Source organism: Colossoma macropomum, unplaced genomic scaffold (genome assembly GCF_904425465.1).
Source record: "Colossoma macropomum unplaced genomic scaffold, Colossoma_macropomum, whole genome shotgun sequence".
NCBI lineage: Eukaryota > Metazoa > Chordata > Actinopteri > Characiformes > Serrasalmidae > Colossoma > Colossoma macropomum.
Window position 1 is genome coordinate 41,564,382 of NW_023494805.1, and position 14,395 is coordinate 41,578,776.

The following is a 14,395-nucleotide window of genomic DNA, read 5'->3' on the forward strand; positions in this document are numbered from 1 at the left end:
GAGCGTACTAGATCATTTGGGTGTCTTTTAGAACTGATGCAATACTTAACTGTGCAGGGCTACCTTTTTCTGTAAATGAAATGGAGCAGTCAGGTTGCATTCTTACTGATATGTCTGAACAGGTAAATATGATGAAGGTATACAGTCTCACCAGCTGTCGAAGTCTGTTTTTATGCTGATACCATGCCTGAACAGGTAAACATTAGTTGTACAGTCACCTGTGGTTTAAGTATAGTGTAATGTTCTGGGAAAATGGATTTGCCAGTGCTGAGTCATGGTGAAACGTAAAATCAGGTGTTACAGTTTTTGTACATGTTTGAGAGATCACTGATTGTGATATGACAAATACAGTCTATCAGTCTGTGTTAATGCGTTTCCCAACACCTGCTTTCCACCCCCTTTTAGCATTTTTGCATTGCTGTTCTTTTTTTGCAGAGTAGAGGCTGTACTTGTGTGCTGCATTGATGGATCTATTTAGCTGAAGTCAGGAATCTTGTTGAAGTACCCACTGTGAATAAATAGCAAATAGTCTGTTATTATTAGTGTATCTCCTGAACTCTATAGTTTGTTACTGCTAACATAATTTTGGTTGAAATTTGATTTTAGTTCTTGGAGGGTTGAGTTAGGGATTCTCAAACAACATTTAAAAAAGTGCTTTTTTTATCAAGAGTTCTTTGTGGCACCAAAAAATTCTAAAATAAAATCTTTTTAAGAGTGTGCAGGTAAGTGAGCAGGACAAGCATTGAACAGTAAAATAAAAAGCCATAGTCTTTGACATACATGATTGTGGGGTCGTGTATTTGAATAAGTCCACCCTGATGGATAAAATGTCTTCAGTTTATATATTCACAAGCTGTTAAATCTGTGTCAAATAAATAAATGTGCTGTCATTTTTTCAGTCGGTCAGTTTCCCCCAGACAGATTACGCCTAAGCCTGGACTAAAATTGGTTTTTAAAGACGAATCATTGTTCGCATCGCAATTTAGCCCCAGACTAGTCTAGGCTTAAGCTATGCCCAGAAAACCGGCACTATAATATTGTTTCGGTCAGGTAGTACGCAGGGTGAGCAGTAAGTTGTGAAAGACTCGTCCAGACTGGAAAGTCCAGGGATCTAAAATAGTTGTGCATTCTGAAGACTAACTGAAAAATATGCAGCATTGATACTGAACTATAGGAGAAGGAAATATGCCTGGTTATGTTGTATTTGGAGTACGCACTTAAAAATAATCCCTTTTGAATGGTTCCACAGGAGAACCACCTTTGGTTCCCAGAGTAATTTCATTATAGTTCTTTAAATGAGCGAGCAAGAACATTTTAAAGGTTCACACAGTTCTCAAACCTGACTTCAGGGTCCCCCAGATAGCATGGTTTAGCTTTATCCTAGCCCCTTACACAACCTCCAAATGTGGACCATTGGAATGGGACCTGAGGGCTGGTTTTAGAACCACTGATTTAGGGATTCTACAGTAGTCAAAGGTTTTTCCCAGAACGTATGTCCAAACTAAGGACCTGTATTTTTAACAGTGGACTGCTCTTTCAAAAATAATGGCTCAAATGTGAATGTTGTGCTAAAAACAAGCAAATACTCAACCAAAGAGTCTGAGACTGAAGGTCATTTATTACATTAAAATGGTACAGGTGATACATGGCCTACAGCTGGGCTACATAGTCTTTAGCACCATTTGAAGTGGGAACTGTTTGATCATGCAGGATAAAACAGTCATCCCAAAATGAGTCAGGATTATGGCCCAGTTTTCAGCCAGTTGTTGACCTCAGAACTCCAACAAACCCTTGAAAGGCCAGATGTATGGCTTAGATACACACTAAGACTATGTTCATGTTACAGAGTTGAAGTGGGACGAATCCAAATTTTCGTATTAATGTGACACTTTATTGTTCAAACACATGGTCAGGGTACCATAATAAGACCAGATTAGAATATATATAGTTTTATGTCACTGTACATGCCCATATCACGGTGGTCATCATAAAGTATCACATGTTGATCATGCATGTGACAGAAATATTGGATATATATGTAAATATATACGTTAGAACTAACGCAAGTAATTTGACTGTAGTCTTAAAGTGCGACTGGCTCAGAAATGTATGACCCTCCCTGGGCACCGGACAAGCGCTATGGGCCCAGCCACTGGTGCGTCTGCAGGCTGTGTGCCGACCACTATTGGGGCTACATCCCTCTTCACGATGGGGGCAGCGGGTACGACCACCGAAGCCTCCAGCGACTCAGCAGACTCTGCAGAGACCAGGCCGCTGGCCGTGGGGTCGTGAAGAGGCGTCAGCTTGTGGTGTTTGAGGGCGTGGATGGTGGGTGAGTAACCAGGTCCAGAGGTGTGAGCATGCAGGAGAACCGGAGGCTGTGCAGAAGGAACACTAGCATTGACGTTCGGGTCCACAACTTGACTCTGTGGAGGGAAAGAAGTGTGTCTAGTTAAAAAAATGGGAAAATTTAAAGCTTTGTGGTATTAAAAAGGCTTAAATTATTGGGACCACTTTTTCTGATGGTCCACTCTGGATCACCTTGTCTTTAACTGACATTCTAGGACCCACATCATGGGAAAAAATCCTTTTCTTTTAATAAAAGAGTTTAATGGACTATGTAAACATTGGTTAAGTTTCAAAGTACATCAAGTCCATAGACGCTACAAAACCGGCCTTTTTTGGATTCACTGTATTTGTTACACAGCAGTTTGGCTCCAGTTAATCACAGTGAAGTTAGTAGTGCCTGGACTACTTTTTGAAAAGCCAATCAGAACAGAGCTCATTTACATATGGCAGTCTTAAAGGCACAGTAACAAAAACAGCCTGTTTCATTCTAAGGGACAATGAAAGGTTGGAAAAATGGTTACATACAATTAATTCTGACTGCTTCTGGTACATAAAACCACATAAATATGAAAAAAGAGGAACTAGAAAAATAAAAATAATCAGAAAATGTGGGATATGAACGTTTTTGTAGATGAGCTAAAGCTGTGAAGCTCACCACTAAAAGGGCCATATTAAAAATCACAGCAAATCTGTGGGCCAGCTGTGTTTTTATTTCATTTTTACTTAACAATTTGCCACGACCACAACTGACCATTGTTTATTCAAAATATGCCAAAACTGCAACAGGAAAATGGGCATTAAAAAGTTTTCCAAAAATAATTCTAAATAAAAATAAATTGTTTCGGGTGTTTTTTAAACTGCCTGTTTTCTTGAACTAGACACCAGGCATCTCTTCTTTTTTGTGTAACCGCTGACCCATAGATTGTTGTTGGGGGTCAGAATGCACACTGTGTTGCAGTGCATGCTGGGGACTGTAGTGCATCTCAGGGTGACATGGGCTAATAAGAATAATATAGAATTAAAATAATTTCATGGGCCGAATAGGACTGTCACAGGTCTGACTTGGCCCCCGGGGCCTTGTGTTTGACGCATGGGATCTAAGTAAAGTATGACCAGGTGATGTATGAGGAGCGATGGTTCATTACCAGGGGACTGAAGATGTGGCAGTTAACTGTCAAACCAAGATCCAAACCTTCAGAAAGACAGAAGCCGTGGCGCTAGGAATGAACAAAGGGATAAAATAAACAAACCACACAAAAATGACAGAATTTCACATCAAAACAATACATGAAACCAACAGGCTTATAGGTATCAGTGCACTTACAGCAACAGTGTGGTGCAGAGGGACACAGACACCGTCATCAATAGCTGTGCAGTTGGTTTCAATGATGGCAAATTCTGCTCTGATTTTGGACCCACCTCCCACGATCTGTGAACATTGTAAAGTGACCGAATCTCATGAGCGTTGAACTAGATGCTGTTAAAACCGAATCTCCAAGTTCTAGATTGTAACTGAAAAATGTTCTTAACTTTTAACGTACGTTCATGTTACAAGATTTTCTGTAAAGTCATTTTAGAACATTACTATTGGTCTGTTCATCATGACACTTTGACACAAAGGCACAAACAGTAGAAATGGCATCAATTATATTTTCAAATATACAGTCATATGCAACAGTTTGAATACTCTGAGATTACGTTTTGTTGTTTTGACACATCCTGCACAGGGAACAAACTTAAATACATATTTTAAGCAAATTTTAGGACATCATTTCTATGTATTTGCAACATAACTTTTTTCACCGGCCACATTTTACGGTATTTTTTTCCCCACAATATTAAATTCAGCAAATAAACAGTGTGTTTATGTGTAATAGATGTGTATTTATTTCCCTTAGGAATATGTATGTATATTTCTCACTGCTGTCAGAACAAAACCTCCATTTTTGCTGTTTTTCAGTTTTTGACATAATTTTAAAAATGCCAAATGTCCTACACTGTGTGTAAATTTAATGATGAATTTACCAAAAGAACCCCCATGGACCCTCACAGAGCAGGTACTATTTGGGTGGTGGATCATTCTCAGCACTGCAGTAACACTGACGTGGTGGTGGTGTGTTAAGGTGTGTTGTGCTGGTCTGAGTGGATAAGACACAGCAGTGCTGCTGGAGTTTTTAAACACCTCAGTGTCACTGCTGGACTCAGAATAGTCCACCAACCAAAAATATCTAGCCAACAGCGTCCAGTGGGCAGTGTCCTGTGACCACTTATGAAGGACTAGAGGTGGACAGTGAGTGGACACAGTGTTTAAAAAACTCCAGCAGCACTGCTGTGTCTGATCCACTCAGACCAGCGCAACACACACTAACACACCACCACCACGTCAGTGTTACTGCAGTGCTGAGAATGATCCGCCACCCAAATAGTACCTGCTCTGTGAGGGTCCATGGGGGTCCTGAGCACTGAAGAACAAAGTATGCAGAGAAACAGATGGACTACAGTCTGTAATTGTAGAACTACAAAGTGCACCTATATAGTATATATATATATATATATATATATATAGAGAGAGAGAGAGAGAGAGAGAGAGGGAGAGATAGATAGATAGATAGATAGATAGATAGATAGATAGATTGATTGGAATAACACATATTCTTATTTTTAATTATTATTATCATTACCTGAGATGACAGTCGTCCGACCTCAAGAAGTTCAAAAACAGCATTGGAGGTGTTATTTCTGTTGTAGTCGTCCAGTGAGGCTTTGATCAGCTGAGCGGCATCAGTGTCATTAAATGGAATGAGGTAAGGGCAGCCAGCACAGGGGAAATCAGGAGTCTCTGCTCAGCACAACAGCAGTAAAACAGAGAAGATAAGAATGTAAATGTATACATAGTTGACAAATACAGTAAAACACTTTGAACAGCTTTGTGCTGTAGAGAAAGATTAGAGATTATGAGCTCTATGCACTCTTAACCCAACAGTTTGGCCAAAAAGTCATATTTACACAGTTTATGTCGTTTCTCACAGTGTATGACACACAGTTTTCCATGAAGATGGACAAAACATGCACATTAGCCTGAATTTTGTCTCAAACTTACCTTATAGTTAATACTCTTTTTCAAATCAATGGTATTTAATTGGCCACTTTCAAACTGGGATTAATGTAAATTAAAAATGATTCTTCAAGGGTTCTTTAGTAAAGGCAAATGAGTAAACATAAGACCTTTTTCCATTTTGTCTATGTTTATAGAACATAGACACCGCATAATCAAGTGTTTTAGAGATTACTGATTTGAAGCAACTGTCTGATGATTTAGGCCTGCAGTTAGCACCATGCTAATTTGTGTAGATTAGATGTAGATCAGCTACGTTAGCCTCGTAGCTCCAGTGCTAAGGCTAAAGCAAACTTCAGGCACCGAACGTGTCTCGGCTGATCAGTGAGGAGGGAAAAGAGCTTAAATTTGGCCTTTTGCCAAACGAATGCTTTTAAAAAAGCAGTCATAGGACTGAAATGAGCCTCCGTGTTTAACCTGTTTCTGTTTTACACTTGAACGCAACGACAGACAGGACGCCGGCGGCTTTGGAGAGAGCCACGTCGCAGTCGGCCTCCACTGCCTGAGGCGGGGCACAGAGAGAGACAAGAAAGGACACGTTACTGAACATCCAAAACAATCAGAATGAAAGGAAATCTCAGGCTAGACGGCGGTTTACCGTTTCTTGCTTGGTTCTAACTGGGCACAGAGCTGCGGATGTGGGGTCTAGAACATGGCACTTAGTCTCCAGGAACTCCAGCTCCATCTTGTAGACCTCTGTCCCATCAGGCTACAGAGAGACAGACAGAGAAAAATGGAAATAAATTGTGCTGATTAGACTATTTCAAACGTGTTGCATATTGTACCTTTAATTCAGATTTTAATGTCATTTTTAATAATTTAATTAGGATCATCAAGCCAACCTGGACCTTTTTTGCTTTCTTAGTTCATGTTGTTGGTCATATTAAACATGATTCATTATGTTATATCATTTCTTGGTTTCCATGGCTTTAGCCCTGCCTCTAAAACATCTTCTGATTTTTTGATGACATAACATTGCACCAGTGGGCGGGGCAATATAATATTAACCAATCATATCATGGTTCACTTCCTTCCCCTCCCATCACACCCACCTATCTTGGAGAAAAAACACTTAGCTAGATCAGAGAACCTTGCTAATGAAAAGTTATTTAGATAAATATGGATTTTAGCTTATGTAAATAAGCTAATATGTAAATAAGTATTTACATATTTATATGTCTATATATTTATTTAAATATTCACATAATCTGCCTGCAATTGTATGCACATATGTATGCACATCTATTCGATTTTGGATATATTTACATGAGTATTCAAGTTGCAATGCTAAAAAAAAAAACGCACAGTTGTATGCAAAAGTTTAGGCGCCCCTTGTTCAATGATGTTGTAGTGTAAATAAGTGAACACATCCTCTACAGAGAACACACATCTGCACATTTTAGTACACCACTACTGTTTATTCGCTGAATTTAACATATTGGGAAGAAAATAAAACATAAAACGTAGCTTGTGCAAAAGTTATGGCACACTATACGTTTTGTTTAATTGTTTTTCCAATATGTTAAACTCAGCAAATGAATAGAAGCCAACCCTGCATTAAAATTTGCAGAAAAATGCAACATTCAGGTTCGTTCGTAAACTTATTTTAACTTAGAAAATCTTAGAAAGTCATTTGATCTTTTGCGTACGACTATGTTTAGATTACATTAATGAATATGAAGATGAATATTCATGCTAGAACATTTTATAAATATTTTTCATTTTCTGGTCCCTGCAGCTATCAATACTTATATTCCCCACTGGTCTTTTTTAACTGTTCTGTCTTAGCTTTTCTTTAGCTCCAGCTCTGTCCCATCCTCCGCGTACCCTGGGGTAGATCTTGATGTCCTCGATCTGGTTCAGGGCGTACTTGTAGCCATGAGTGTGCTGGCTGTTGATGAAGTCTAGAGCCGCCTGTGCGCCTTCATGGGCCTCCGGGGAGTGGCAGGACGGCAGGGTGACGTTGGGCAGCGGTGGCAGCTTGGCCCAGGAGCCCACCAGCAGGAGGCCGAGGACAGCGAGGGTAGCCTGGAGCTTCATCAGGAGAGCTGCGGTAAAAGCCTTGGTGCTACTCAGCTGCACTTGTTGAGTAAAGGTGACCCGGTGCATGGCCTGCTTGCCATTTATACCCTGCACTTTACCCTTCCTCACATGGGCAGGGTAAATATGAACGCTTCGGACCAACGTTGTGCAAACTGCGTGGGCAGCTTCAGGCAACAGGATGAGGGGGTGTCGGGGTGTCTCAGCCGGAGGGTTCTGTGAAAAATCAAACATAAACTTTTCCCATTTACATTTCAATGTAAACGTCATAATATGTTTGGAGCTTCTTTAGCTTTGCACTGTAGCTACAGTAATGGAAGCTAATGCAGACCGGTTAGCATGGTGCTAACTGAACGTCTAAATCACCACACAGTTGCCTCAAACTGCATGTAATCTCTAAAAGACTGGCATATGTGGTTTCTGACCCCGTATCACACTGTTATCTGTAAACACTGACAAAAGTACAGGCGAAAAAGCTGCTGCTTCTACTGTTTTTAGCTATACTAATGTACTTTTGGCTATGAGTGTCATACAGTGTCAGAAACCACACAGTCAAGCCTATTAGAGATACTGAACACCTCAACACAGCTACAGCTCGTAGCTTATTAGCCACTTTCCATGAATAGAGTTCAATTTATGTTCCATTATGTTTTTAAAAGCAATAATGTGACTCCTTTGTTTACTTCTGTGAAAAGTGAAGGGATCTGTACTTCAATTTAAAATTAAATTATTAAAATTAGCATTTAAATGATCACAAAAATACATAAAATGTATCGTAAATGTAAAGGTATGTATACATAATCTGTATCCACATTTAATATAATGCATTTTGGGCCGTCCCACCAACACTGACATTGACCTTGCCTATGAAATATATACAATAACATTTTCCAGTAACAACATAATTACAATGTTATTTGATTCATTTCCAAGCAATTCTGTGTTGAACGAATGAATTTTTTCCCCTATTAATTTATATAATTTAACTAAAAGTCGTTTTAACCTGTGTCCCACATTTAATGCGCAACCATGTTACCCAAACCTGTTTCCCCCTCGTAAAAATGAAAATGGAACAGTCCATTTATTATGATATATGCAGGAATTCACAACATCTTGCTGTTTTCTGCAGAATGACCACCAGACAGGTCAGTTTTCTCATTTGGTTTTCTCAGTTTACACACTGATTTGGTTGCATTGGTAAAGCTCGATCATTCAACCCTGTTACCAAAATTCTAGTATATATATATATATATATATATATATATATATATATATATATATTTTTTTTTTAAGTATGTAAACTATGTGGTTATTAGTAGTTGGCATGCAACATGTGCACCCTGTCAAGCGGACCTCCCCTGAATGCTGCTTATTTTAGGCTAATTTCGCAACACTTTCAACCCTTTTTAATGAAAATCAAATAAATATAGCTTGAAACAAAGATTTGAATGAAAACATTTTGATTAAAATAATTTTTTAACTTTCCCCTCTGCTCTGTTTTTTTTACTGCGTCTGTGTTCAACCCTGTTATTCAGTCATTTATGGTGAAAATAGTCTGAAAAGCATTTAATTTAGTAGGTTATGTTACCAGAAGGGTTAATTTTTTTAAAGACAAATTGCACCATTTTTGATTTAGAGAGAAAAAAACTCTATAGACTTTGAAACAATGCATGCAAGAAAAACAGAAAACACAAGAAAACTTTAGATTTGTATTATTTATTTGAAAGGTTCTAAAGGCATTTCATAAACATCTGTATTTCTTGCTAGAAAATAAGGAATCCAATCAACACAGGCTTTAAAATTCCATTTATATCTCCTTTAAAATATGTTAATGCAAAGAAATGCTCATATAGCCTCACATATAGCCTCTGATTCAACAGCCTAATGTTGGAAAACATCCCTTTCTGAAGGTTAAGCACTTTGATTTATACTTTGTCAAAAAACTCCAGAGGAAAAAGTCAATGTTTTGGGTTTTGAGGCCTAAAATGAACTCTGCCCACAGGAAGCGCCAGTCAGCACATTTCTAGTTGCTGTACAGAAGCTACATTAGCCTTGTAGCTCAATAAGAAACGTCAGATATGGAACATGCATTGGCTGGGGTTTGTCGGAAACTGTGAAATGTATTTATTAATTCATTTATTTTTGAATTTTGAACTCCAAATCTGCCAATCTTGCATACTTTAGCTGCATTTGGAGAATTCCTTGCTCATGTCTGAGAATGTGTCCACCGGTTACAGTGCTGGACGGCCGCTGCTGCCCTCTGATCCGGCCGTGTAGACAGAGTAAATATTACGCCGCAAGAACGGACGTTTAACTGGTGTCAGCTCAGGTCTCAGACAACAAGTTTGTTCCCGTTTTCACAGATAACATCCAGGTCCACCGGCCATCGAGTTCAGCCTCACATGCAGCGCACTGAACAGCAAACGTGTGGAAGAAAACAGGCAATTTGTGCTTCTTTTACTTTCAAAGGTGTTTTATAATTACAGCAAGTCAACAACCAACACATTTACTGCCATATTTAGTTTAACCAGAGCACTTTGTTCCAGAATATTCCATTGGTGTTGCAGTGCTGTACTTAAGTGCAGGGGCGCCCAAACTTTTAGTCCTGTGGGGCCGAAGTGCATGGTGGGCTGACGGCCAAAAAGACAAAACATTGTACAAATAAGTTTTTTACAGGTTACAAGGTTTTTAAGTACAGTATTTTATAACATTACCCTTTTATTTTGTTAGCAAAATACTAAAAAATACTATTTAAAAGGAACAATAGGAAAGTGCATTTCCTGAACAGAATGCAGTGACTGCACAGCTTAAAGTTGCACTACGTAAGATTTGTTAAAATTGAAAGAATGCGCATTACTGAGTCAAGAAGGGGAGAAACCTGCTAAAATGTGGCGTTCTTGTTTTAGCTATAGCTAACGTTAGCTGGCTAATTCGCTCATATTAACCCATTACTTTGCTAACAGTGTCTTTTTTGCATCAGAGTTCATTCTTTTTGGAAAACTTGTAATTGTGACGTTCCTTTAGCTGTATAGCTGACGTTAGCTGGCTAATTTGCTAATATTAACAGATCACTTGGCTAACAGTGTCTTTTTGCTTCAGAAAACGTCAGGGAAACTGGTAACTGTAAAGCTGTTTTAGCTGTATAGCTAACGTTAGCTGGCTAATTCGCTCATATTAACACATTACTTTGCCAACAGTGTCTTTTTTTGCGTCACAGTTCACTCTATTTGGGAAATTTCTAATTGTGAAGTCGCTTTAGCTGTATAGCTGATATTTGCTGGCTAATTTGCTAATATTAGCCCATTACTTTCCTAACAGTGTCTTTTTTTGCTGCATAGTTTGTTTACTGTTTGGGAAACTTGTAACTGTAAAGTTGTTTTAGCTGTATAGCTAATGCTAGCTGGCTAATTCAGTAATATGAGCTGATTACTTTCCTAACAGTGTATTTTTTGCTCCAGAAGTCATTCTATTTGGGGAAACTTGTAATTGTTAAGCTGTTTTAACTGTACAGTTAACTTTAGCTGCCTAATTCACTAATATTAGCCCATTACTTTCCTAACAGTGTCTTTTTTTGCTGCATAGTTTGTTTACTGTTCGGGTCCCTTGTAATTATAAAGTTGTTTTAGCTGTATAGCTAATGCTAGCTGGCTAATTCACTAATATGAGCTGATTACTTTGCTAACAGTGTCTTTTTTGCTCATTCTATTTGGGGAAACTTGTAATTGTTAAGTTGTTTTAACTGTATAGTTAACCTTAGCTGCCTAATTTGCTAATATTAGCCCATTACTTGGCTAACAGTGTCTTTTTTGCTTCAGAGTTCTGTGTTTGTGAAACTTGTAAAGTTGTTTTAGCTGTATAGCTGACGTTAGCTGGCTAATTGGCTAATATTAACAGATTACTTTGCTAACAGTGTCTTTTTGCTTCAGAAAACGTCAGGAAAACCTTGTGAATTGTGAAATTGCTTTAGCTGTGTAGCTGACACTAGCTGGCTAATTCGCTAATATTAGCCCATTACTTTGTTAACAGTGTCTGTTTTGCTTCAGAGTTTGTTTTCTGTTTGGGAAACTTGGAATTGTTAAGTTGTTTTAGCTCTACAACTAACATTAGCTTTGTTAATATGAGCTGATTACTTTGGTGTCGTTTTTGCTTCAGAGTTCGTTCTCTATTGTTTGAGAAGCCAGGCTCACCATTATTCTCAGATAACGTCCTGTGCTACCGTCTGTCTCCTTTCATAAACGCAACCAATATAACATATACTCGGCTAACATTGCAGTCCATTGAAGTTATGGTAACTTTATGGCGTGCCAAATTAAACATGGCAGAAATACCCAGACAGCGAGCATATATCGGTCCACTGGCTTGATGAGGTCGACACCCCGCCGGCTATTTGCCACTGCTGGTCCACCCTCGGACCACCCAGATTACTGTCCTGCATACAAGCTCTACCTAGTTTTTAATCTCCTCAAACAGATTTTAAACGAACAGCCTTTTATTTTAGATAAATGAACTAAGACAAATATTACAAACAACTAAGAGCAAAAAAATAATGACTGGGCCTGATGTGAAATGATTTTATAGAAAATGTTGTTGCTGACACTGTTAAAATTATTTTACTGATTAAAATGATTTACTAAACTAATTTACCATGTATAACTACAGAAAGCTGGTAAAGTAAATTGGACTACGAGTAGAAAATGAGTGATACGTGGAATTTTGTCTAATACTCTGCTTAACCACCGGTGGCCAACAGTGGTCCACTATCCTCTTGCTATCAAGGTAGATATCTGAGTGGAGGCTTAAGTGATGGACATGGGTCGTATGAATAGTAGTGTTAGTTAGCTATCAGTTATCAGTGGTGAAGCAGGTAAACATATACATACTTTTCCCTGCAGTTATGAACAGAGCAGTTTAGATAAAACAAAATGTTCTTCTATATGTTTTGTGCAGTTACATATTTCCACCAGAGAGGTCGCCAATTCCCCAAATTTGCCAAACATACACTGTTTTAAGCTATTATAGCCTAAGCAGTGTGAGTGAGTGTGGCTAGATGGTGTTGCTGTGGTATTTTAGGTGGTTCGTGCTATTTTCCTCACCGAGGTGGAATAAAAATCAGCCAAGTACAGGCAGTTCTGATGCGATGTGGTTTTGAAGGCAACATATAGTACGGAAACAGCTAATGCCAGCTAGTCAACTAGTTTATTGCAACTGTGAGTGACAACATCATTTTATCTGAGGAGCAGAAAGAAGAGACCACAGCCCCGCCCTCTTGTTTTCCACTGGCTTGTGTTTTATAGGTTAGCGAATCCACAGGGATCATGAACTCAGATTGAAGCAGAATTAACCGCTACTAGAATTTAGTTCTTTTTACGCTGACTTCGCTTTTGCCTGTCAAATTTTACTTATGCAAAATTTGGCTGCGGCTTTGGGTGAAATGAGGTATGTCCCAATTCAGGGGCTGCATCCTTCGAAGGGCGCAGCCTATGAAGGCGTATCTTTGAAAAGCCGTGTAGACCCGCCAAGGCTGAACTGAAATGAGAAGGTCTGCTCTATGGTGGATTTGCTGTTTGTGTCACAGCACCACTGTGAAACGCCGCTCCTGTCAAGTTCTTTTAAAGTTCTTTAAAGATGGAACCAGAAACTTTGATTTTAGTTTTTATTTTTTTCATTTATTAGAGCTGGAGATGCTTCACTGCTGGCATCTGCACATTAGCGTGAGTTTTGCTTCAGACCACATTGGCTTTTGTTAACATCCGTATCGTTCGCTATTTGACTCAGTTTAAACCCAATACTTACATTTAAAGTGTCTCCTCAGCCGCCGTTTGCTCCTCTACTGGCGGCACCATGTTCTCGAATCCTCCCTGGCAAGCAGTGAACCTCGGGATATGTTGGCTGGTGAAGGACCCACACGTTGGATCCTTTGTTGCCATGGAAAAGAAGGACACATTTCTAGGCCGCGTATGAAGGAGTCTTCGAAATGGGCCGGCCTAGTCGCGCCACTGTGACGCAATCGGCCTTCAAATGCAGCCTCCGAAGGACGCAGCCCCTAAATTGGGACGCAGCTACAGTGTTTCAGGTGGTTGCTAGAGCATGTCTAGTCATTTGCTGTGTCTCTAATGGTTGCTAAGAGGTTGCCGTGGTGCTTCAAGTGGTTGCTATTCATGGCTATAAAAATATGTTTGTTCTCTCATGGGGGAGGCGGTGAAGTTATGGTGACTTTTTGGCGTACCAAATCAAACATCCTGAGAAGTCAACTTTGACCCGCAGGCCACACTCTGGGCAGCCCTGATCTAGCTTATTCTATTTAAACAGGCTTGTGTGTTTTTATGTACTTAGCTCTGCTTTCAAACTTTTGGCCTGTAGAGCAAACAATCCCCTTTTCACAATCAGATCACAAGGCTTGTTTGCACTAATCAGACAAACACAGCTTGAGATTTAGTGACTTTTTTTAATGAGATCTGCACAAACTTTGAGAAATATTGTTGGTCTCTGACTGTCAAATCATTACAAATGGGCAACGGCTGATAGCAGTTCAGTCTACAGATGTTAAGTATTACACTCTCTTGTATGCCCTCTATCCTGTAAACTACATTCTTTGGATTCTTTGGGGACATCATGGAGAAGCCGGGAAGAAGAGCAGTCTACTGCACTGCATGAGTGGAATGGCAAATGAATTCTATTCCAGACCTCCAGGGGGTGCCACTGCATGAAGAACAATACCATAACAGCTCTGTTCATTCATAACCTCCTTCACTTTGCCTTTTAAGGTAAAAAGGGCCAGTTTAGAGACTGTAGTGAACCTCGTGGGCCAAAGTAAACAGACCGTTTCAGAGGGCACGCATACTCGGAACATGAGAATACTCTTCCACCGGCTTAGAAGGATCTGAGGCGTTA

General features: G+C 39.4%; 1 protein-coding gene across 1 annotated transcript; it reads right to left on the reverse strand.

The window, feature by feature from the left end:
* Window positions 1-1,598: 1,598 nt before the first annotated feature.
* On the reverse strand, window positions 1,599-7,753 carry ahsg2 (alpha-2-HS-glycoprotein 2). The gene is made up of 7 exons (XM_036597193.1): window positions 7,292-7,753; window positions 6,063-6,173; window positions 5,882-5,966; window positions 5,031-5,188; window positions 3,674-3,778; window positions 3,495-3,566; window positions 1,599-2,426 (listed from the first exon to the last, which is right to left on the reverse strand). The coding sequence occupies exons 1-7, from the start codon at window positions 7,736-7,738 to the stop codon at window positions 2,100-2,102; spliced, it is 1,305 nt and encodes a 434-aa protein (XP_036453086.1). The 5' UTR covers window positions 7,739-7,753; the 3' UTR covers window positions 1,599-2,099.
* Window positions 7,754-14,395: the final 6,642 nt, after the last annotated feature.